Source organism: Saccopteryx bilineata, chromosome 1 (genome assembly GCF_036850765.1).
Source record: "Saccopteryx bilineata isolate mSacBil1 chromosome 1, mSacBil1_pri_phased_curated, whole genome shotgun sequence".
NCBI classification, from domain to species: Eukaryota; Metazoa; Chordata; class Mammalia; order Chiroptera; family Emballonuridae; genus Saccopteryx; species Saccopteryx bilineata.
In genome coordinates, this window is record NC_089490.1 from 403,820,739 (window position 1) to 403,843,423 (window position 22,685).

General features: G+C 57.2%; 1 protein-coding gene across 3 annotated transcripts in view; it reads left to right on the forward strand.

The window, feature by feature from the left end:
• The window catches only part of CTTN (cortactin), a 32,578-nt gene extending 15,033 nt beyond the window's left edge, over positions 1-17,545 (forward strand). For 2 of the 3 annotated variants that reach the window (XM_066252286.1, XM_066252287.1), the window contains exons 8-18: positions 1,519-1,629; positions 2,931-3,041; positions 4,216-4,326; positions 5,084-5,194; positions 6,314-6,369; positions 10,499-10,568; positions 12,233-12,381; positions 13,711-13,800; positions 14,588-14,759; positions 15,779-15,850; positions 16,255-17,545. In XM_066252286.1, coding sequence (XP_066108383.1) covers positions 1,519-1,629; positions 2,931-3,041; positions 4,216-4,326; positions 5,084-5,194; positions 6,314-6,369; positions 10,499-10,568; positions 12,233-12,381; positions 13,711-13,800; positions 14,588-14,759; positions 15,779-15,850; positions 16,255-16,391 — 1,190 coding nt within the window. In that variant the 3' untranslated portion in view covers positions 16,392-17,545. The remainder of the gene's footprint in view (positions 1-1,518; positions 1,630-2,930; positions 3,042-4,215; positions 4,327-5,083; positions 5,195-6,313; positions 6,370-10,498; positions 10,569-12,232; positions 12,382-13,710; positions 13,801-14,587; positions 14,760-15,778; positions 15,851-16,254) is intronic. The other variant, XM_066252288.1, reaches the window with a different exon arrangement.
• Positions 17,546-22,685: the final 5,140 nt, after the last annotated feature.

The following is a 22,685-nucleotide window of genomic DNA, read 5'->3' on the forward strand; positions in this document are numbered from 1 at the left end:
ACCTCCAGGAGGGGCGTGTGGCACTGTGTGACGATGCAGTCCCTGCCATGCAGCACACATGGTGGCCTCACACGGCCTCCCGTGACGCTGCAGAGGCCCCTGCCCTGTGTCCGAGCAGCGTGGGCCCCAGACACTCGCTCTCTGACTGTTGGCAAATGCTGGCTGCCCCTAAGTGTGGACAGGGGAGCCGCCACATCCCTGGCCTTGTCACTGTGCATGGCCTTTAACCCGTGCTGGCTCGCCTTGGCTGGGCTATGCTTGTCTCAGAAAGTCTGTTTCTAAAGATTTATATATTGATTTAAAAAGTGGAGAGGAGCAAGAAGTACCGACTCATAGTTGCTTCACATTAGTTGTTCATTGGTTGTTGGGTTTTTTTTTCCAGAGACAGAGTCAGAGAGAGGGATAGACAGGGACAGACAGGAACAGAGAGAGATGAGAAGCATCAATCATCAGTTTTTCATTGCGACACCTTGGTTGTTCATTGATTGCTTTCTCATATGTGCCTTGACTGTGGGCCTTCAGCAGACCGAGTAACCCCTTACTTGAGCCAGCAACCTTGGGTCCAAGCTGGTGAGCTTTTGCTCAGACCAGATGAGCCTGTGCTCAAGCTGGCAACCTCGGAGTCTCGAACCTGGGTCCTCGGCATCCTAGTCCGATGCTCTATCCATTGTGCCACTGCCTGGTCAGGCTTTTCTTCTCTTTTTTTAAGTGAGAGGAGGAGAGATAGAGAGACAGACTCCTGCATGTGCCTCGACCAGGAGCCATCCCACAACCCCTATCTTGGGCCAATGCTCGAATCAACTGAGCTATTTTTAGCACCTGAGGCTGACACTCAGACCAACCGAGCCATCCTTCAGGGTGTGGGGCCAATGCTAAACCAATCAAGAAACTGGCTGTGGGAGGTGGAGAGAGAGAAAAGGGGGAGAGAAGCAGATGGTCGCTTCTCTCATGTGCCCTGACCAGGAATTGAACCCCGGATGGCCACACACCAGGCTGATGCTCTATGCACTGCGCCACCACCTAGTCAGGCTAGTTGTTCATTGGTTGCTTCTCATATGTGCCTGGACCAGGCAGGCCCAGGGTTTCGAACTGACAACCTCAGGGTTTCAGGTTGACACTTTGTCCACAGGCCAGGCAAGAAAGCCTGTTTTTAAAATGCAAGTGTATCACTTCCTCAGACCACTGGAGGTAGTCTCGCAGGCTCCTCCTGTGTCGCGTGTGTCCTCAGGTGACTGGCGATGAGTGCTCAGCCCGTGTGGGCATGTGGGGTGGGTGGGGTCCTTTCTGTACGTGCTGACCTGTACTGGAACAGCTTGTTTCCCGTGGGGGTGTGGCTTCCTGCCATCGGGAAGAATGTCCTTGCGCAGAAGGGGACCTGACTGCCTGGTGTCTATGGCACTCGTAATAGTGGTGGCTTCCTGTGCTTTTTAAAATATGTGTTTGGTGTCCTGGAGTCATGTCCTGACTTAGTCTAACTGAAGTGACAGTGCTCTGCCATCGGGCTCCCTGTCTCCCCAGACTACTCGAGTGGCTTCGGCGGCAAGTATGGTGTGCAGGCTGACCGTGTGGACAAGAGCGCAGTGGGCTTCGACTACCAGGGCAAGACGGAGAAACATGAGTCCCAGAAAGGTCTGTGTGCGGCGCCCAGCATGGGGTGGGAGGTGGGCTGGGGGGTCCGCCCTCACTGCTTAGACTCAAGGGAAACAGCAGGGAGCTTCCTCCTTTAGTTCCATCAGGTGACACTACACTGACAGGGGTTTTTAACTTAAACATTTGCATTCTCTTGTTCTTTTTAGGTCAGTGTAACTGTATTTTTATTTTTTATTTATTTTTTACTTTTTTAGAGAAAGAGGAGAGAGATGAGAAGTAATGCTCAGCTGCATTACTTAAGGTGTTCATTAATTGCTTTTTCATATGTGCCTTGACTGGGGGGGCTCAAGCTGAGCCAGTGACCCCTTGCTCAAACCAGCGACCTTGGGATCATGTTGACGATCCCATGCTCAAGCTGGTGACCTTGGCATCTTAAACCTGGGACTTCAGTGTCCCGAGTTGATGCTCTATCCATTGCGCCACCACTAGTCAGGGAGGTCTGCCGTGTTTTTGTATTTTTCTGAAGTTGGAAACAGGGAGGCAGTCAGATTCCCACATGCGCCCGACCGGTATCCACCCGGCACGCCCACCAGGGGGTGATGCTCTGCCCATCTGGGGTGTTGGTCTGTTGCAACCAGAGCCATCCTAGTGCCTGAGGCAGAGGCCACAGAGCCATCCTCAGCACCTGGGCCAACTTTGCTCCAATGGAGCCTTGGCTGCAGGAGGGGAAGAGAGAGACAGAGAGGAAGGAGAGGGGGAGGGCTGGAGAAGCAGATGGGTGCTTCTCCTCTGTGCCCTGGCGGGGAATCGAACCTGGAACTCCTGCACGCCAGGCCGACACTCTACCACTGAGCCAACCGGCCAGGGCCCCTCTGCCATGTTTTTAATGACGGTTCTGTCGTCTGTTTGATGATGTCCTCATCCATTAAACCTGTCCTCTTTGAGTGTAGTATTTAGGTTATTCCCAATTTTTTGACATTGAGAATTGGCTGTAGTGAGTATTTATACACCTGCATCTCACATACACAAGCAGTTATTCAAAAGAACACATTCCTAGAAATGGGATTGTTGGTCAGAGGACACTGAGTCCGTCACCTCAGAAGCTCTGTCGTGAACAGCGGTCTCAGGGATGGGGGCGGATGCCGCTCTTCGCGCCCTGCCGTGTGGCCCCTCCTCGTGCTCTGGCCCGCACAAGTCCCGACCACGTTCTCGGTGGTCCCACCGGGGGCCTGGGGGGCTTGAGTTTTGCTGGAGTGACACAGGTGCTCACCGATGGCTGAGACCCGCGTGCGCTCCCTGATGTCGCGGCCGGGGTGTAAGCGCGACTTCCTTGTTTTCAGATTACTCCAGAGGCTTCGGTGGCAAGTACGGCATCGACAAGGACAAGGTGGACAAAAGTGCTGTTGGCTTCGAGTATCAAGGCAAAACGGAGAAGCATGAGTCCCAGAAAGGTAGTGTCGGTTTTCCCTTGTTCCACAGCCAGCAGCTATTAGTGCAACAGGCGTTAACCGGAGCCCAATGGGACCCAGACTTAGCCGCTCAGAGTAGATGCTGCTCCAGTTCATCGCTCAGCTTGGGTGGGAGCAGCAAACCCAAATAGCTGTTACGTAAGAGGTCAGATCTCCACACTCTGTGGGCTCTCGCGCCCCGGGGCATTGCTGGTGGGGACGGCCGTGTGTCCCACCACGGTGGTGTCACAGCGTGGGAGCTTCTCACATGGGTCCTGTCTGTGTTTATTCACAGAGTTGAGATTATAGATCGGGTTATTTTGTAGGCGTTCTGCAGGAGGTCCCCTTAATGCAGGGGTGAGGAACCTTTTTGGCTGAGAGAGCAATGAACGCCACATACTTGAAAATATAATTCCATGAGAGCCATACAATGACCTGTGTACATTACGCATTATCTAATAAAAATTTGGTGTTGTCCCGGAGGACAGCTGTGATTGGCTCCAGCCACCCGCAACCATGAACATAAGCGGTAGGAAATGAATGGATTATAATACATAAGAATTTTATTTATTTATTTATTTATTTTCCATTTTTCTGAAGCTGGAAACAGGGAGGCAGTCAGACAGACTCCTGGCATGCCCACCAGGGGGCGATGTTCTGCCCCTCTGGGGCATCACTCTGTTGCATCCAGAGCCATTCTAGCGCCTGAGGCAGAGGCCGGAGAGCCATCCCCAGCGCCCGGGCCATCTTTTGCTCCAATGGAACCTCGGCTGCGGGAGGGGAAGAGAGAGACAGAGAGGAAGGAGGGGGAGGGGTGGAGAAGCAGATGGACGCTTCTCCTGTGTGCCCTGGCCAGGAATCGAACCTGGTCCCCTGCACGCCAGGCCGACGCTCCACCGCTGAGCCAACTGGCCAGGGCCCAGAATGTTATATTTTTAACATTATTTTTTTATTAAAGATTTGTCTGCGAGCCAGATGCAGCCATCAAAAGAGCCACATCTGGTTCATGAGCCATAGGTTCCCGACCCTGCCTTAATGTGACCCAGAGTTTGACCAAAGATGTAGGAGTTGAGGACAAACGCAGACGCTTGTTTATGTGAAAGCACTGACAACGCCTTCCTGCCCTCGTCCACGCTGCCCGCTAATCCTGGCGCCGGGCCTCTTGTTGTCCACACAGACTACGTGAAAGGCTTCGGAGGGAAGTTTGGGGTGCAGACGGACAGACAGGACAAGTGCGCACTGGGCTGGGACCACCAGGAGAAGCTCCAGCTGCACGACTCCCAGAAAGGTACATCTGCTTCCTGCTTATGGGCAGGGTCGCCTGCAGGGCTGGCGGGTGTCCATGTGCAGGTCCTGACTGCTGTGTTCTCACTGCGTTTCTGTGACGGTGTGGTTTTGTCTTCACTGTCTGGGGCATCACGCCTCCCGGGGTTCTGAGAAAACCTCGGCTCCTGTAGCTTCCTGCCCTGCCTCCCTGTGGGAGCGCTGCAGAGGAGAAGCAGGGGGCCACCCACTGAGGAAACCAGGCGTTGCCTGCAGCGATGCTGGGGTGCTATGTTCCGCCCTCACAGTGCGGCTGCAGGGGCGACTGTGTCCCCAGCCCATGGCCTCTTGGTCATAAAAGGTGCCATAGTTTGTGAAAGAAAAACACTTCCTCTACCCAAAGTGTTCTCTGATGAGAACGCAGCCCGTCCCTGGGAAAAGCGTGTGACCCAGATGACCCCCCACATTCAGTCAGGAGTGGGGCTAGTGCCGCTGCGTGAGTCGGGCCACATGTCTCTTCCTTCACACGCAGAGAGAGAGACGTGTTCTCTGTCTGCAGCATGACTCGGGCCCTAGGAAGACCTTGCAGCACGGGGTGGCTTCCTTGCCCGGACTGTGCCTAACCTGCGCCCAGATCTGGGCTGCACGTCTGGATGCCTGTAGCCGGGAGAGCCCCAGGGCGGCTCTCGGCCGCGTATCCAATTATCTGACCGTGCACGTGCTCCTGCGTCTAACTGGCTGTTTCCTCTGGTGTTCTCCCACTGTCGCTTGTGGATTTCCAGATTATAAGACTGGTTTCGGAGGCAGATTTGGTGTTCAATCCGAGAGGCAGGACTCCTGTGCTGTGGGGTTTGATTACAAGGAGAGACTGGCCAAGCACGAGTCCCAGCAAGGCACAGTTGCTCAGCAGCCCGCCCTGACCCCCCTCCACCCGCCCTGCCTCCCTCCAGTGCAGCCGCGCCTAGCACAGACTTCAGGGCTCAGCCCTGCGTCACCCACGGCCACGTGTTGGGGCACTGGGACATTGTAGACCCAGTGTTACGCTGGATGAGTAGAAGCGTGCATCCTCCTTCCCTAAAACCTTTGGGATTTGTGTTTTGTAAAATGTGATTACTATCCCAGCACCGTAACACAGCCAGTTTCGGAATAGGGTGTCTGGTCCCCCCATAACCTTTTGTGGGCGCTCCTGCCGTTAACCGTGACTTCCGTGAGTCACTGAGCTAGCCGCCCTCCTGCCGCGGGGATGAGGGGCGTGGGGCAGGCGTGCTGCGTGCCTTCGCTGTGTTTCACCTGTGATGGTGTTTTTAGGCTCCAAGTGGGAGGTGTTTTCGTTGCTTTGTTTTGGGAAGGTCCCGCCTCTGGGACAGCTGTCCTGTCACACAGCCCAGCAGTGTGCACACAGAGCTGAGAGCACAGGGGAATTTCTAGTGTGTGCCTCCACTGTCCGAGGGGCAAACGCATTTTTCCTTCAAGCAGTTACTTAATTCCCGCCCAAATTCAGATGTGGATTTTAGAACCCAGACACGTGATTGGAACACGAGTCAGTTGCTCCGTTTGCAGGGCAGCATTGGGGCTGTCTGTCCCCATGTCGATTCGTGACTGTGTTCGGGGGACGGAAGGCGGTGGCCCTCGCCTGGTCCTGCCACGGCGCTACCTGGCGCCAACACTGCCTGATGGTGTGACCGTCCCGTAGTGTTCAGCTGGTAGTTTTCCCCATGAAATTTCTCTTGAAGAGTGAGAGGGAGCCGCGGGTGGGAAGACTGTGCTGGCGGAGAGCTGCACTGCCAGGGCACCGCGTCCCCGGGCCACCATCCCTCCAGAGAATGCGGAAGCATGCTCACGCCTCCCACTGCCTGACACGGGAGTGGGTGGGGCACTGGTGGGCTTCTCGTGTTCTTTCTCTCCGGGTGCGTTTCGGGCTGCCTCGGGTCCTGTCTGCATGCGCCTGCCGTCTGCCCCTGCCGGTCCGGTCTGCGGCCTGAGAGTAAGTGTTGTGCTGTGCCACATTTCAGACTACTCCAAAGGATTCGGCGGAAAGTACGGTGTGCAGAAGGACCGGATGGACAAGGTGAGTGCTCCCCGTCTGGGCCCGTGGCTTCCGGCCAGGAGGTCCGGGCACTGACGGGCTCCTGGTGGTGATGCACCATTTGCTGCCTGGTTCCAGGTGGCACCTGGCTTGTGTGGTCACAGGTGCAGACAGACGTGTAAGTCAGGTTGTGTGCCGGGCCCCGTCAGTGTGTCCCCTCACAGCTGTGCTATGAGGCAGATCCTGGCCTTGTCCCAGTTTTAGTCTGGGTCCCTGCCAGGCAGGCTCAGCCATGAGGGGCTGGGCCACCATCACGACCCAGATGTTCAGACTCGAGGGCCAACAGGAGAGCCCCAGAACCCGGGGCTGTGTGGCTGTAAAGTGCAGAGCAGTCCACCCAGTCAGCCTGCGCCCCTGTTCACACGGCCATGTGGGAGAGCTCAACACCGCACGTGGCGGCTGTCCTCTGGGATTATGCCAACCCAGAGCAGCACGTCCCTGCAGAGGGTCCTCTGGACCGCGTCCACCTAGAGCCAGGTGCTGACCACAGTGCCACGTCTTCAGCTGTTCCCACGGAAACGGCCTTGTTCCCCTCCCCCAGGAGCCTGTGGGGCTTGTCCCTCCACTGGCTCTGGAGTCTCGGGACCAGGTGATTGCCCTGGCCGCACACCAGCCCCATTTGCCTCCACTGGGCACAGCTCCCCCTCCCTTAGTCCACTCGGCAGGTGCATGAGGTCACCTGCCCCGTCCTGTGCCTGGTCCGTGGTCACGGCCATAGAGCTGGTCTTGACAGTGTTCCGCCTCCGTCGGGCTCACGGCTAACCACACAGACAGCCGCCCCCTGGGGGCTCTACCACTGGACCGAGTGGCAGGGCGTGGGGCTCAGCAAGGGCTAGGAAGGTGCTGAGGAGGAAGTGAGGTCGGAGCTCAGTTTTGAGTGGCGGGTGAGAGATCACCAGGAAAGATGGGGCATGAAACTGGAGAGCAGACGCAGAGTGTGTGCAGGTGTGGGGGCGGAACCTCGCAGGGCACTGGGCATGGGGACGGAGCGGGGCTCCTGCTGGCCAATAGGGTATGGGGATGGGGCAGGGCCCCTGCTGGCCAATAGGGGATGGGGATGGGGCGGGGCTCCTGCTGGCCAGTAGGGTATGGGGGACGGGCAGGCGTCCTGCAGGCCACGTGGGTGTCAGGATGGATCACTGCAGTCTGACCAGCTAAGACAGGCGTCGGGAACCTATGGCTCACGAGCCAGATGTGGCTCTTTTGATGGCTGCATCTGGCTCGCAGACAAATCTTTAATAAAAAAATAATAACGTTAAAAATATAAAACAGGCCTGACCAGGCAGTGACGCAGTGGATAGAGCGTTGGACTGGGATGCCGAGAACCGACCCAGGTTCGAGACCCCAAGGTCGCCAGCTTGAGCGCGGGCTCATCTGGCTTGAGCAAAATAAAAAATGCGCCCTGGCCGGTTGGCTCAGTGGTAGAGCGTCGGCCTGGCGTGCAGAAGTCCCGGATTCGATTCCCGGCCAGGGCACACAGGAGAAGTGCCCATCTGCTTCTCCACCCCTCCCCCTCTCCTTCCTCTCTGTCTCTCTCTTCCCCTCCCGCAGCTGAGGCTCCATTGGAGCAAAGATGGCCCGGGCGCTGGGGATGGCTCCTTAGCCTCTGCCCCAGGCACTGGAGTGGCTCTGGTCACGGCAGAGCGACCCCCCGGAGGGGCAGAGCATCGCCCCCTGGTGGGCAGAGTGTTGCCCCCTGGTGGGCGTGCCGGGTAGATCCCGGTCGGGCGCATGCGGGAGTCTGTCTGACTGTCTCTCCCCGTTTCTAGCTTCGGAAAAATACAAAAATAAATAAATAAATAAATAAAAATAAAAAATGCTCACCAGCTTAGACCTAAGGTCACTGGCTCAAGCAAGGGGTTACTCGGTCTGTTGAAGGCCCGCGGTCAAGGCACATATGAGAAAGCAATCAATAAACAACTAAGGAGTCCCAACGAAAAACTGATGATTGATGCTTCTCATCTCTCTCCGTTCCTGTCTTGTCTGTCCCGATCTATCCCTCTCTCTCTCTGACTCTCTCTCTCTGTCCCTGTAAAGAAAAAAATTAAAAATTAAAAATAATTAAAAATATATATAAAACAGGCCCTGGCTGGTTGGCTCAGTGGTGGAGTATCGGCCTGGCGTGCAGGAGTCCCAGGTTCGATTCCCGGCCAGGGCACACAGGAGAAGCGCCCATCTGCTTCTCCACCCTTCCCCCTCTCCTTCCTCTCTGTCTCTCTTTTCCCCTCCCGCAGCCAAGGCTCCATTGGAGCAAAGTTGGCCCGTCACTGAGGATGGCTCCATGACCTCTGCCTCAGGTGCTAGAATGGCTCTGGTTGCAACAGAGCAACGCCCCAGATGGGCAGAGCATCGCCCCTTGATGGGCATGCTGGGTGGATCCCGGTCAGGTGCATGCGGGAGTCTGTCTGACTGCCTCCCCATTTCCAGCTTCGGGGAAAAAAAAAAAAAAAAAAAAAAAAAATATATATATATATATATATATATATATATATATATATATAAAAACATTCTCATGTATTATAATCCATTCATTTCCTACCGCTTATGTTCATGGTTGTGGATGGCTGGAGCCAATCACAGCTGTTCTCCCGGATAACACCAAATTTTTATTGGATAATGCGTAACCGACACAGGTCATTGTATGACACTCATGGAATTACATTTTAAAATATGTGGCGTTCGTGGCTCTCTCAGCCAAAAAAGTTCCCGACCCCTGAGCTAAGAGGATTGTAGGGCTGCACTGCCAAGGGTGGTTGGGGTGAGGAGCTGGTAGGGAGCATCTTTTGGAGCCCTGTAGACCCCGTGGGGACTCAGTGTTCTTTAGGGGAAGTTTTGATGGTGGGGGCAGGGGCGGAGCTGTGAGGCCACAGCCCCCGTTAGGAGATGGTTTCTGTTGTGGTGCGGTGCGGGGCACTGGCCTGGGCCGGTGGTACAGGAAGGAAGCAGTGAGCTCAGCAGGGTGGTTGGTAAGGTTGGCAGGCTTATTAGGTGACGAGGACCACAGGACGCCCCAGGTAGATGGTGTAGCCCGCTGCTGAGCTCTCACGAGGAGCAGGGCGGTTAAGGTGAGTTTGCTGTGGGTGGGACAGGTAGTAAGACGAAACTGGCTGAATGAGGGGTACAGCGCGGCCTAGGGGTGCCTAGGTGGAGCCTGTGCATGGTCAGGGCCCGGGGCCACAGAGGTCAGGAGGGCTGGAGCGCACTGGGATGTGCCCAGCCATATGGGGCTGCTCACAGTATGCTGGTCCTAGGGTTGAGTTTCAAGGAGGGAGTGTCACCTGCACCCAGGCTTGCTGCTGGTGGCGCTGTGTCTGGGTGGCAGTGTGGTGGCCTCGTGGTCCTGGTGAGGACGTTACTTTGAAGCTGTGAGGGGCAGTTGAGGGGAGAGCCATGGAGGTGGCCAGTTTGGGCCCACTTCACCCCATGGTCTGGGTGGGCTGGGTAGTGGTCACCCAAAGGGATGAATCCATTTTAAGATGGAAGAGACTAGGGCATCCTGGGGAGGTATGGGGAGACCCCCGGAGGTGGTCAGGAGCATGAGGTCCCTGGGAGGTGACCCGGCTCAGACAGCCGGTGTGGGGGTGACTGTGGTTTCTCCTCCTGGTGAGGACAGCGAGCCACCCCCCTGTGGGTGCCGTGGGAGGAGCTGGTCAGGGGTCATGTGCGGCGTTGCCATGAGTCCTGCGAGCAAGGTGCTCTCTCCCGCCCGTCCTCCGTCTGTCCGTGTTGTGCCCTCGGGAGCCTTAGGCTTAGGAAGGCGCAATAACTGTCCCGGCCTTGCTGTCATCCACTCAGTGGTCTGGACAGGTGTGTCCCCCGCCGCAGTGCCCTGCAGAGTAGCCCACTGCCCTTGTGATCCTTGCGCCCCCCACACTACAGTGGTGGGATTTTATTCTGGCCCCGATCTCGTGACCATCAGCACGTGTGTCTGCGGACGTGTCTCACGCCTCAGTTAATCTGCATGGCAGAGGGGCCATGTGAAGCCGTGGGCGTCCTGGCTGGTTCTCACAGAATATCAGGGCGGGTGTGGGCTTGTGCGTCAGGTGGGCGCTGGCTGGGGTGTGAGGAGCAAAGTGCCCTCCTGACTGACTCCCCCTTCCTGTCTTGGTAGAATGCCTCCACTTTTGAGGATGTCGCCAAGGTGTCCTCCACTTATCAGAAGACGGTCCCTGTCGAAGCAGGTGAGTCCTCGCAGGCCCAGCAGCACTGTGGCTCTCCCAGGGAGACATCCCTGCTGTCCCCAGGAGAATGCTGAGGGCCCAGGGTGTCTGGGAGGCTGTGGCCGGAGCAAGTGGGGTACTGGGGACAGCATGGCTCTCCTGCGTGTCTTCTGGAAGGATGTGATTCCCTCTTGATGACGACCCAGAGCCCAGGGCGCCCTCCAGACACCGCCTGAGGCACTCCGCAGGGATGGGATCTGCCTGGGGGCGCTTCCCAAAGCGGAGGTGGGGCCCTCTGCTCTGCCGGGACCAGGTTCTGGGAGGGTCCCAGTCCTGCAGCCCCTGGCTGGCCAGCTGAGCCAGTGAGCCTTGGCTACAACACACCTGCCAGGAGCAGGGGACGTGCTCTTTTCTCCTCACTCCTGGGCTGTGGGCCAGGCTCACACGGTCCTTCCTCCCAGGTGACTGCTGCTCGAATGGCATCCTGCAGTCCATGGGTCTGTGGGGCGCACAGCTCAGTCCTGAGGGCCGTGCCCACATTTAGTTAGGGAAAATGTTACACGTGATAGAACGTGGTGAATATGTAAATTAGAATGAGGGAGGAGAGCGTCCCCTGGTGTTGACTGTGGGTGGCCAGAGCGTGCATCTCAGGCCCAGTGGTCTCTGGACCCTGGGGCACATGTAGGAATCATCATGTGGGGTCCCAAAGAAATTCTGTGGCGGTGTCTTGATCTTTGCAGGGTTTGCGTTTAAACGGAAGGATTTAAAATTTCATTAATTCGTTTAAGAAACGATAACACCATCATGTATTAACAATACCTTCTATGCAAAAATAACTACAAGACAAACCGCAGGAGGTAGCGTTGTTTTCATTTCTGTTGTGACGCTCTCTTGGATGAGAAGGTGCTGCCAGAGCTTTTGTGGGCCCTGGTGGGTGGTCTTTCGGTGCCCCCCAGGCAGAGCCCTCGCAGTGTCCTGGGGGGTCTCGCTGCACAGGGAGGTTTGTCCTGTGGAAAAGTCCTGGGTCACTGAGTTACACTGGGCTTCCAAACAGTGAATTTCGTTTCACTATACACGCCTGGAAAACGGCATTCATTGACGTCATCGTTGGCATTGTCGCAGGCTCTAAGTGGAATGGGACCCTGTCCCGCTCCCAGGAGTGGGTGCGAGATTCCCAGCAGTCAGCTTTGCTTGAGCTTCGCTGAATTTCCCGTTGAGGCATATAATGTGGCTGCTTTTCTTGACCTGAGAGGCTGTTCGTTTGTTGGAGGAGATGTCCCCACATCCAAACGAGCATACACCAGCCCGGCTCGCAGCTCAGTCTCACACGTGTCTGCTCGAGACGCCCCGAGCCTCCCGTGCGGCCTGGCGTCACCCAAACATGAGACGTACACTCACAGGTGTCTCTGGGGGAAGCGGGCTGGTAAAGAACACGGGGACGTGTGGAATACAGAACGCGCCAGATGCTAGGCTGTGGGGTTTGTCCGCCCGCCTGTGCAGGAGACACGAAGGCACAGGCTCACGGTGGGGGCCAAGCCGGCAGCGGGGGTCGGCCCCTTCTCAGTCGGGTCAGGGCTGCTTGGATCTCGTGGGCGTGGTCCCCCCATGCGGGACTCGGGTCCATCCTGGGCGATGGTGCTGTCTGATGTCAGGGCTCTCTCCTCCCCCTCTCCTCCTTGCTGTAGCCAACAGCAAGACCAGCAACATCAGAGCGAACTTTGAAAACCTGGCCAAGGAGAAGGAGCAAGAGGACCGGCGGCGGGCGGAAGCGGAGCGGGCGCAGAGGATGGCCAAGGAGAGGCAGGAGCAGGAGGAGGCCCGCAGGCAGCTGGATGTGAGTGAGCGGCGGGGGGCGGCTGCATGTGGGAGAGGGCCGGCCGGCGCCGCTGCCCTGCCTCTTCCTTCCAGGCCCTCTGTCCCTCTGTGTGCCGGCCCTCCTGTGTGCGGCCCTGCACGTGGTGGCTCCGCCCTGGGGAAGGTCCAGAGAGACTCCCCGCCCACCTGGGGCCCCTGGAGGGCCTCAGCACGTGCCCGTGGGCGGGGCTGCCGCAGGGCACTGTAGAAACAATTCAGATGTAAGCCCGCAGCCTCCCTGGGCGCCCACACCCAGCCCAGCCCAGACACAGCCTTCAGGAAAGCACAGTCAAGTCACCTTCCCTTCTTCAGGCGCAAAACTAAAAACAAATGTTGGTTTTGTTTGCACGAGCTCTGTAAGGCCAGGCCTCTGCTCAGACAGACCTGTGCGTGGGCCCATCCTGCAGAGAGCTATGTGAGCCAAACAGGTTGCTGGCCTAAGATACTTGCATGTGGACTGAACTGTGGTTTTGCTCATTGTCATGAAAAAAAAAAAAGAGAATACTTTCCTGCCTGGGGCATTAAACCCATAAGATTTCTGGTGACCTGAGAACTGTGACTGTCCTGGTGGGGCGGGTCACACAGTGGCTCGCTCAGGGTGACAGCCGCGCCCAGGCTCGGGGCTGTGTCTTCCCAGGACAGCAACGCCACCCTCCCTGTTGGAGGGAGGAGACTCCGTGGCGTGTCCCCAGGCGTGCCACCCTCCAGCTCTTGACCACACTCCCCTCAGCCAGGAGGACCTCCCACCTCAAACCCGCACCTCGCGTGTGTCCCCGTTTGTCACGTGAGGTCATCGTCACGGGATCTGGGATTAGATGTTGACACCATTGAGTGACCATTATTCTGTCCACCACAGTCCACTCTCTGGGCCCCAAAGATTCATTTCTGTTCTATGTACAAAACACTCTCAACCCCATTTGAAAGTCTCTAAATGTCTCAGACCACTACAGCATCCGCTCAGTCCCAAGCCGTCATCTAACTCCTCCCCTGCACGGGGCGTGGTGAGCCACAGACCACCTCATACCAGTGTGGCTGCCCTCCCGAAGGCGTGGCACGTACCTCACGTGTGTGGTGTCACAGGCAGTCTGTGGCCACTGAGGGCCTCTTTCTTGGGATGCCCCCAGCCCATCAGAATTGCTCCTGAGCCTCCTGGTGCCTGGTCTCAGCCCATGCCTCTGCCCTTTCCTCCGGTGGCGGGCATGCATCAGGCTTGGGTGTGGCCTCCGACGCTTGGTCCCGGGTGACCTGGGCCGTTCTTGGTCCCGGGTGACCTGGGCCACTCTGCTCACTGCTCGTCTTGTCGCTGCAGGAACAGGCCAGGGCCCAGGAGCAGAGCCCGCCGGCGTCCCCCTCCCCACAGCCGGCTCAGGAGAGGCCGCCTTCCAGCCCCATCTACGAGGTTGGTGTCGTCTTCACTGTGCAGAGCAGTCTTGACTCTCCAGGACAGGCACCCTTCCCAGCTCCGTGCCGCCACGGACAGAGCTGACTCGCTGTCCCCACTGCAGAGGGCAGGAGGCCCCTGGGACAGGAGCCCTGGCGGACCACGTGATGTGCGGAGGGCAGGGCTGGTGCTGCCAGGAGGTGGGGCGGCAGCGCCATGCTGGGCAGCCCAGAGCGGGGTCCCCACACCACAACCTGGCCACTGACCCCGAGTCTGTTTCCTTTGCATCTGGAAAACTTGCCCAAAGCACTCTGGGCCTGTTGCTCCCACGCAGTAACCCTTGAGTGGCTCCCACGTCTGGCCGGATGTCTCTGACCTTGTCATTGGACGGTGAATAGTTCAGAACTCCTGTTAGGCTCGGAAGTCCTGGAGACTGACCGCAGTGTGGACTTCCCCCAAGGCCCCGCACTTGGACAGGGCTCACTGGCCCCTCCCTTACCTGCAACTGGGTCAGAACAGAGCCTGCCGTCTGCAGCCTTGGCTGCTATGGGAAGTGTCTTGGTGACACCATGAGGGCCGTGGCCACAAGTCTTAGTTACTGCCAGACGAGGGTGCTGGGGGTGGGGCCCCCCAGGAGGAAGCGGTGCACGGTCCTCTGGGCACTGACCTGTGATTAGCCTCCAAGCATCCCGAGTGTCAGCAGGTCGCACCCCCTTATGCCTCTGCTGTTTCCCGGCCCCGCAGGGACTATAAAGTGTGGTGACCCAGGACAGGCCCTGAGAAACGTCTCGTTGTCTCTTCCTAGGACGCGGCCTCGTTCAAGGCCGAGCTGAGCTGCAGGGGCCCAGTGAGTGAGCCCGAGCCCGTGTACAGCAGGGAGGCCGCCGACTACCGCGAGGCTGGCAGCCAGCAGGGCCTGGCCTATGCCCCTGAGGCCGTCTACGAAGCCACGGAGGCCCCGGGCCACTATCAAGGAGGTACAGGGGCTCCTGCTCGCTCTGGGGAGGGCGCCCGTTACGTTCCGCTCTTCCTCCGGGAAAATTGTTTGTTTCCTGGTGACAGGCCTGCTCCCCTCGCCTGTGCCCGCAGGTCCACTAACAGGATGGGCCCTGGACCCCTGGTGGCGTGACATGGCCTCCGGGGGTCCTGGGAGCTCCTGCTTGTGCTGGGGCACCGCAGAGGGGCCGAAGGCAGGGGCCTCTGCTGCTCTCTGCTTACAGGAGCACAGGTCTCCACCGCCCGCCCCGGGAGCCAGTGCCTTGGGGTCTGGGGAGGTGGTTTCTGTCGGCTCTGAAGTCTTTGTAGACGTTGGAGCTGGCTGACCGCTGAAACTGGCCTCACGTGTTTGAGACGAGGTGTCCTGTGTCTGTCAGACATGTTCGACACAGGCCTCTTGACCCCCTTAGGGGGCAGGACAGTTGTCTGGAGTGCTTACCTTCTGCCCGAGGGTGATGGAGGCGTGGGGTCCCTGGGCTCCCGCTTCTGTGCTTAGATACTGATACAACCCTTCTAAAAGGACTGTGTGTTATAATTTAAGTTAACACTTAGGCCCTGGCCAGGTGGCTCAGTGTTCTCCAGGTACACCAAGGTCATGGGCTCATTCCCTGGTCAGGGCACATGTGAGAAGTAACCAATGAGTGTACAACTAAATGGAACGATGAGTTGATGCTCTCTCTTCCTCCTTCCCTCTTTCCCTTGTCATTCTCTCTCAAATCAATGGAAAAACTGAGAAAACAAAGTTATAGTCAAAGGTGACAAGATAATTAAACTGACCAGCTGGTGTCAGAGTCGGGGGCTTTGCTCTTTAGAAGCCGGGTCCACCTGTTGCTGGAAGGTGCCTGACGTCCCCCAGTCCGCCTCCCCGGCCAGCGTTCAGCACTTCTGGCTGGGAGTCTGCACCCGGACCTCAGGGAGGGTTTGTGACAGAAAGTATCAGTGGCCACGGGATTTATGGGACCTTGGCTGGCTCTCAAGTCTTGTCTCGGTTTATTTTTAGAGGAGAACACCTACGACGAGTACGAGAATGACCTTGGGATCACAGCCATCGCCCTCTACGACTACCAGGCCGGTGAGGAGCCCGCAGCACGTGGGCGGGGCAACGGGTCCCTCGCGCTGCTCCTTGTCCAGTAACTCCGTCCCTTAAGTATCTGGCTTTTAGAGCCTTACTGCAATGTGTACAAAATAATTTATTTTGAAACAATTTTAGTACTACAGAAATTCCGTCCAGACACACACACACACACACACACACTCACACACTTGTTACCTTCAGTCGTCTCTGAACCATTCGCGGTCTGAAGCTGCCGCTGCCTGGGTGCCCCATGCGCCCGCAGGGTTCTGTGAAGTCCCCAGGACCGGGGACAAACCCGCCAGAGAATACACTGCGCCTAGCAGTCGGCTGGCCACCAGGGAGCCCCCCCTGGCTGAGCAGGAAACAGTGATGTCACTGTCGCTTCTGTGCCTCTTCCCTAGCGGGCGATGACGAGATCTCCTTCGACCCTGACGACATCATCACCAACATCGAGATGATCGATGACGGCTGGTGGCGCGGGCTGTGCAAGGGCAGGTACGGGCTCTTCCCGGCCAACTACGTGGAGCTGCGGCAGTAGGGGCCTGGGCGGTCCCCCCGGCCGGGTTCACCGCCCCGCCCCTCGCGGCCGGCCTGCCCTCCCCCAGACGTCGGCTTGCGGCGGAAAGGCACATACTGCTTTTATATTTAATACTATTGCCGTTGCTTTTAAAAACGTTTATGCCACAGAATTTGCTAATATATTGTAATCATGTTCCATGGGAGGCCTTTGGGAATCGTTTTCCTGCATTCAAGATGTTTTCTTCTTGCCAAATTGACTGTTATGTGGAGCCCCTTCGGGGACCCTTAGTTCCTCTGCACATGTGCTGCCCTCACCCCATGGGCAGCGGCGAGACCCCAGGACAAACGTGAGACCTTTCACTTCGTTGCCTGCTACTCCGACAACGGCCTTGTGGGTCACTGTCCCCAGAAGGGAGTCCCCCTCGAGTTTCAGTGTTTGGAGGAGGGGGGAAGGGCCCGATGCAAAGGCAGAATGGAAGGAATTTGCTAGAAAGCATGTAGCTTTAAGGTCAGGTGAGAAACCCTTTCCTACATGAAATCCCACAGAACTTGCATTTAGCAAGGATCCGGTCTTTGTCCCACATCTCCCTGTCTTGCCTGGGGTCTCTGCCCTCCCCTCCTCTGGCTCTGGGCCTTCGAGGCGGCCCGGCGCTGGGAGGCCTGCACTCGGCTACCTTCGTGTCACCCTGACATGCATCTGTCGTGTGGGAAACGGCCACTCGCTGCGGGGACTCAGGTGCCTTCTCATGTGAATTGTCAGAGGCGTTCTTCCCGCGAAGGGGATCTTGCTCTTCTGCCAAAGTATCGATTTAAAAGGACAGTGAAATTTGATGGAGCGACGTGGCTAAACACAGGACGCGAACGAGGAGTGGTCTGACCCAGGATGCTCCCCGTGACAGCTCCATGGACCCCGCAGGGGGAGTGGGGAGTGCATCGCCCTCGGCTGGGCTCCGGCTCGGGGGCGGGGCCAGTGGACCGTGTGGGTGTGGGCTGCCAGGACAGGCGCAGGCTTCCCTGGGGGCGTGGCTTCCCTCCCGGGGGTCCCTGCGGCATCAGCTCACCAGTTAGGTTGGGTGTGGGTGCAGTTACTGTATCTGAATTTCTGTAGCACACCTCATAGGTATGATTTTTTTTTAATTAAATATTCAAAATAAACTTTTTTGATCCACTTGCTGCTGGTTTCAATTGGCATTTGGTCCCTTTGCCCAAGGTGGAGGGTGGCGGCAGCGTGGCCCCCGCAGCGGGGACACCTCCCAGCTCCGGTCCCCCTTTGGAAGCCGTGTTCCTCGATGCCACTTGTAAGTGCCGTGTGCTTCCTTATTCATATCATCAACTTTGTAGACAGGGTTCCAAGCCAAACAGAAAATGCTGTCTTTAAAAATGATTTCTGAATCCTGTTCTCAAAATCAATCCTGGGTTAGGTGTGGCAATGCCGCTAAAGTGCTACCTTCCTCTGGGCGGTCAGCGACCCTCTTGCGGTGCTGAGCAAAGGCGCCCGCAGGGGGAGTCCTCGCTCCCCGGCTCCTGGGCCAGCCCTGGCCTAGCGGTTGGCTGGGGTTACCCTCAAATGTGTGAGGAGGGTTTGCTGGGGTTACCCCTTGAACGTGTGAGGAAGGTTTGCTGGGGTTACCCCTTGAACGTGTGAGGAGGGTCACGGGACATGGTGGGGACACCAAGGTACACAGCTTCGATGAACAAATCCAGACGGCCCAGCTGAGGTCTTGTCACTCCTGCACACGTGGGTGTCTGCCTCGGAGCGCCCCAGATGGTGGCAGAGGGGGCCGCATGTTGTCCACAGACCTGGCTCCCCAGTTTCCATGGTGATCGGCAGCCTCTCCCGTGGGCGGCTTGGAGCACTCTGAGACTTCGGGAAAGCTGTTGTCACCATCCTTGGAGGAAATGAGGGACAATGGAGACCATTCCGAATTAGCACTTTCTCTTACAGGAGCTGGGTGTCACCTCTGGCCACCACAGGTATCACGGGGATAGACCTAGAACCCGACTGCTGGCTCCAGCCCCCTCTCCTGATCTGGTCAGGTCCTCCCTCCACAGCCCTGAGCCCGGGTGAGCTGTACCCACAGCTGCCTCCAGACAGCGCCGTGAGCCTGGCTGTGGCCCCTGCCCGCCAGGGCCCCCCACTGAGCCTTCTGTCTGCTGACTTCCCCGACTTCTCAGGCCCCCCAGTACCCTCTGGACACTGACCCCCCCTTCTGTCTCTCTGCCAGGTCTGCTCCCAGGATTCAAGCCTGAGTGGCCCACTCTCCTCATACCACAGAGTGACACCTCCTATGTTTAAGTTGTAGGCCCACCCGCAGTGCCCATGCTGCAGGTCCAGCCTGTCCCACACACGGTTGCGGGGGAGTGGGGATGCTGGTCCTGAAGAGATGGGGCAGGGAGGTTCCCCACGATGGGGTGGGTACAGGATGTGGCAGATACGTGGGGATGAGCAGAAGGGCCCTCTGGCCCAGCGTGTCCACTCTGGCCTTGTCTGTGACCACGACGAGGGCATGGCAGAGGCTCAGCGGGATCGGGTGCGTCTGTGGTGGGTGTTCTTTTGATGACCCAGGGTGGCCAGGCGGCCTGCACCCCTGTCCTCACCCCACCTTGTCTGGCCCACTTTCCTTTCAGATTGGTGGTTTTAACTCAACCCACCACTACCTTCTGCCTCAAGCTCTTGTGGTTTTAATTTCGGTGTACACATATTCATTGCTCGTCTGGCGAAGCACAGCTGACTTTTGTATGTTTATCTTGTATCCTGCAACCTAGCTGAGCTCCCTTATAAGTTCCAGAAAGGTGGTTTTTTTTTCCTTTTGTTTTGTATTTTGGTAGATTTCTTGGTATTTTCTACATAGACAGTCACGTCATCTGTCAGTGGGACCCTTCTGTTCTTCCTCATCTTCCAGGCCTGTCATCTCCTTTTCCCGGTGTGTTATTATTGGCTAGACCGTCCCACACCGTGTGGAATATGAGTGGTGAGAGCGGACATCCTTGTTCCCATCTTAGGAAGAAAGCACTCAGGTTTGTCACCATGAAGGGCAGCTTTTCACAGGGGTTTCTTTATTAACCTGAGGAGTCGAAAGCTCTGGCAGCCCTTCACGCCCCCTCCCCGTGGCAGTGTTGGCGTAAACTTTTCCTCTAGTCCTCCCTTCGTCCTCAGCCTGCCACATGGTCGCAGCCAGCCTCCACGATGGCCCCGGTGGGCCGTGCCCCCCCTATTATGCACAGCGGCCGCCTCCCACAGAGAACAGGGGCCCGCCCGCAGAGCCACAGGACACAGTGAGGTGGCCAAGTGTCCGCCCGCAGAGCCACAGGACACAGTGAGGTGGCCAAGTGTCCGCCCGCAGAGCCACAGGACACAGTGAGGTGGCCAAGTGTCATTTCCAGATGTAGGTTGTGAGACGCCCTGCAGCCTCTGTCTTGCTCTCTTAGGTCGTGCACTTTGAGAGAAGCCAGCACCCTGTCCCCAGGAAGCTCCCGCCACCCTGTGAACAGGTCGAGGTGGCAGGGAGCAGAGGCCTCCTGCCCACAGCCCTGTGAGTGTGTCACCTGGGAAACCAGCCCCTCATCCCCAGCAAATCCCAGCTATCATCACCTTGACTGAAACCTCAGGTGACCCTGAGCCAGCCCACCCAGCGAACCTGATCCAAATTCCTGACCTTGGTCAATAGTGTATTCTTCGGCTTTGGGGACACCAGCTGTGAGGGACATCGGGCCCCTTCACACATTTTTCAATATACACGACTGTCCCTTAACCCCTCAGTTCCACTGCTGAGGAGTTGGCTGGACCAGACCTGTGTTGTGCATGGCAAAGACGCACACGGGGCTGTTAGGTATGGCGGGGGGCATCTGGTCTGTGCCAAGGATCTGGGTGGCGTCAGGAGCATGCGCCCCATCCGGTTGCGTCCAGAACCACAATGTAGTCCTGCGTCACACTGTCCCTGGGGGGTGGGGCTGCCGGAGACACACGTGTCCTGTGACTCAGCACGCCAGTCCTGGTGAGCGTCTGAGAGGCCACTCACACCCGTGGGCTCACAGCACCACTTTTTAAAAAAATAAACTTTTTAAGTTTCTTTTTTATTTTATTTTATTTTTTTAGAGAGACAGGAAAGGAGAGCAAGAGAAGGAAGAGTGAGATGAGAAGCATCAACTTGTATGTGCATCACTTTAGTTGTTCATTGATTGCTTCTCATATGTGCCTGGACGGGGGGAGGGGCTTCAGCAGAGCCAGTGACCCTTGCTCAAGCCAGTGACCTTGGGCTTCAAGCCAGTGACCCTGGGCTCAAGCCAGTGACCTTGGGCTTCAAGCCAGTGACTCTGGGCTTCAAGCCAGTGACCCTGGGCTCAAGCCAGTGACCTTGGGCTTCAAGCCAGCGCCCTTGGGCTCAAGTCAGTGATTCTGCACCCTCACGCCTGACTGACCATCCAGGAAGCCGGAATGCCACCCAGAGACAAGCCTCATGCCACGAGAGAGAGGTTAATGAAGGTATACAGTGTAATAACAGCCTGATATTCTCTCTCTCTTTTTTTTTTTTGTATTTTTCTGAAGTGAAAAGTGGGGAGGCAGACAGACAGATTCCCGTATGCGTACAACCGAGATCCACCCAGCATGCCCACCAGGGGGCGATGCTCTGCCCATCTGGGTGGTTGCTCCAGTGCATCTGGAGCCATTCTATTACCTGAGGTGGAGGTCATAGAACCATCCTCAGTGCCCAGGCCAACTCTGCTCCAATGGAGCCTTGGCTTCGGGAGGGGAAGAGAGAGACAGAGAAGGAGAGGGGGAGGGGTGGAGAAGCAGATGGGTGCTCCTCCTGTGTGCCCTGACCGGGAATCGAACCCAGGACTCTACACGCTGGGCCAACACTCCACCACTGAGCCAGCCAGCCAGAGCCATCTTTTAAACTTAGGAATGCAGTGTTTTTTCTGGGGGGCTACGTGGCTCCCCACCATATGGTTTTGCTATTAACCCCCTATAAAAAGGGAGCCATCGCCTGACCAGTGGTGGCGCAGTGGATAAAGTGTTAACCTGGAATGCCGAGGTTGCTGGTTCGAAACCCTGGGCTTGCCTGGTCAAGGCACGTGTGGGAGTTGATGCCTCCTGCTCCTCCCCTTCCCTCTCTCCCTCTCTCCTTCCTCTGTAAAAGCAATAAATAATAATAAAAAACTTAAAAAAAAAAAAAAGAAGGGAGCCATGCCTGACCTGTGGAGGCACAGTAGATAGAGCGCTGACCTGGAACACTGAGGTCGCCAGTTCGAGGCCCTGGGCTTGCCCTGTCAGGCACAGGAGAGAAGCTCTGTGGGGGTCCCCGAGGGCAGATCCACAGGAAGACGGACGTGGGTCTCGGGCCCACAGTGCCCTTCCTCAGGGCACTCAGTGCACCCAGATGAGCTGCCCTCAGAGCGTGGCGACCTGCAGGGCTACGGTCCCTTAGAGAGTGGGGCATGCACGCAGCGCCACACCACCACACGGGGCACGTCGGTGCTTCAGCTTCTCCTGATGCTGCACAGCTGGAGGGTTGGGATGGGTTTATTCTGCAGGGGGCCCTTTAGAGAAGGGGCTCCAAACTTTAGCAGGGACGGGGGACACCAGGAGGGCCCGAAACCCAGAGGTCCATGGCCCTGGACCCCAGGGCTCCTGATTTAGTGGCTGGGGGAAGGGCAAGAACTCACATCTCTAACCAGGTCCTGGACGACCCTGATGCTGCTGGCCCAGGGCCCAGACTTTGGGAACCACTGCCTTATCTTCCTCTATAAACTGTGGACTGAGGGAGCTGCAGGGGGCTGTCCAGGCAGCAGACACACAAATAGCTCTGCCTTGAAAGTCCCCTGAATCCGTCCGCAGCCTGGAGGGTCACGGCCTTAGCAGGGTTGTCTGTCACCCAGGCCTAGCCCCACCCCCTCAGCCCCACCCCAGTCAGCTGTGGATCACGGGTGCTTGGGGAAGTTTCTCAGACTTCCCTTATGACCCACGCAGGAGCAGCTTAACCAGATTCCCGGGCTTCCTTCTGTTGGAAATAGAATAAATACCGGGTTTGAAGACCCAGAGCAGACAGAGCCGGTTAAGTCTCAAAAGCAAAACTTATTCCAGTTCATTTCATGCACGTAAGCGAAAACGGGGTTATTTACTGCAAAAGCCTCTGATATTCATAAAGGGGACCTAAGGAGTCTTCCGGGAAAAAGTATAAGATAGTCGTGGCTAATCAGTCCCCTGCCGTCTGGAAAGCCCCAGTGTAAGAACCAATCATGCTCACTTGCTAAGCCCTCCTAGGCAGAGTGCCCTGGAGCCTGAGGCTGAGCCCTGTGCCTCTCAGTGGGA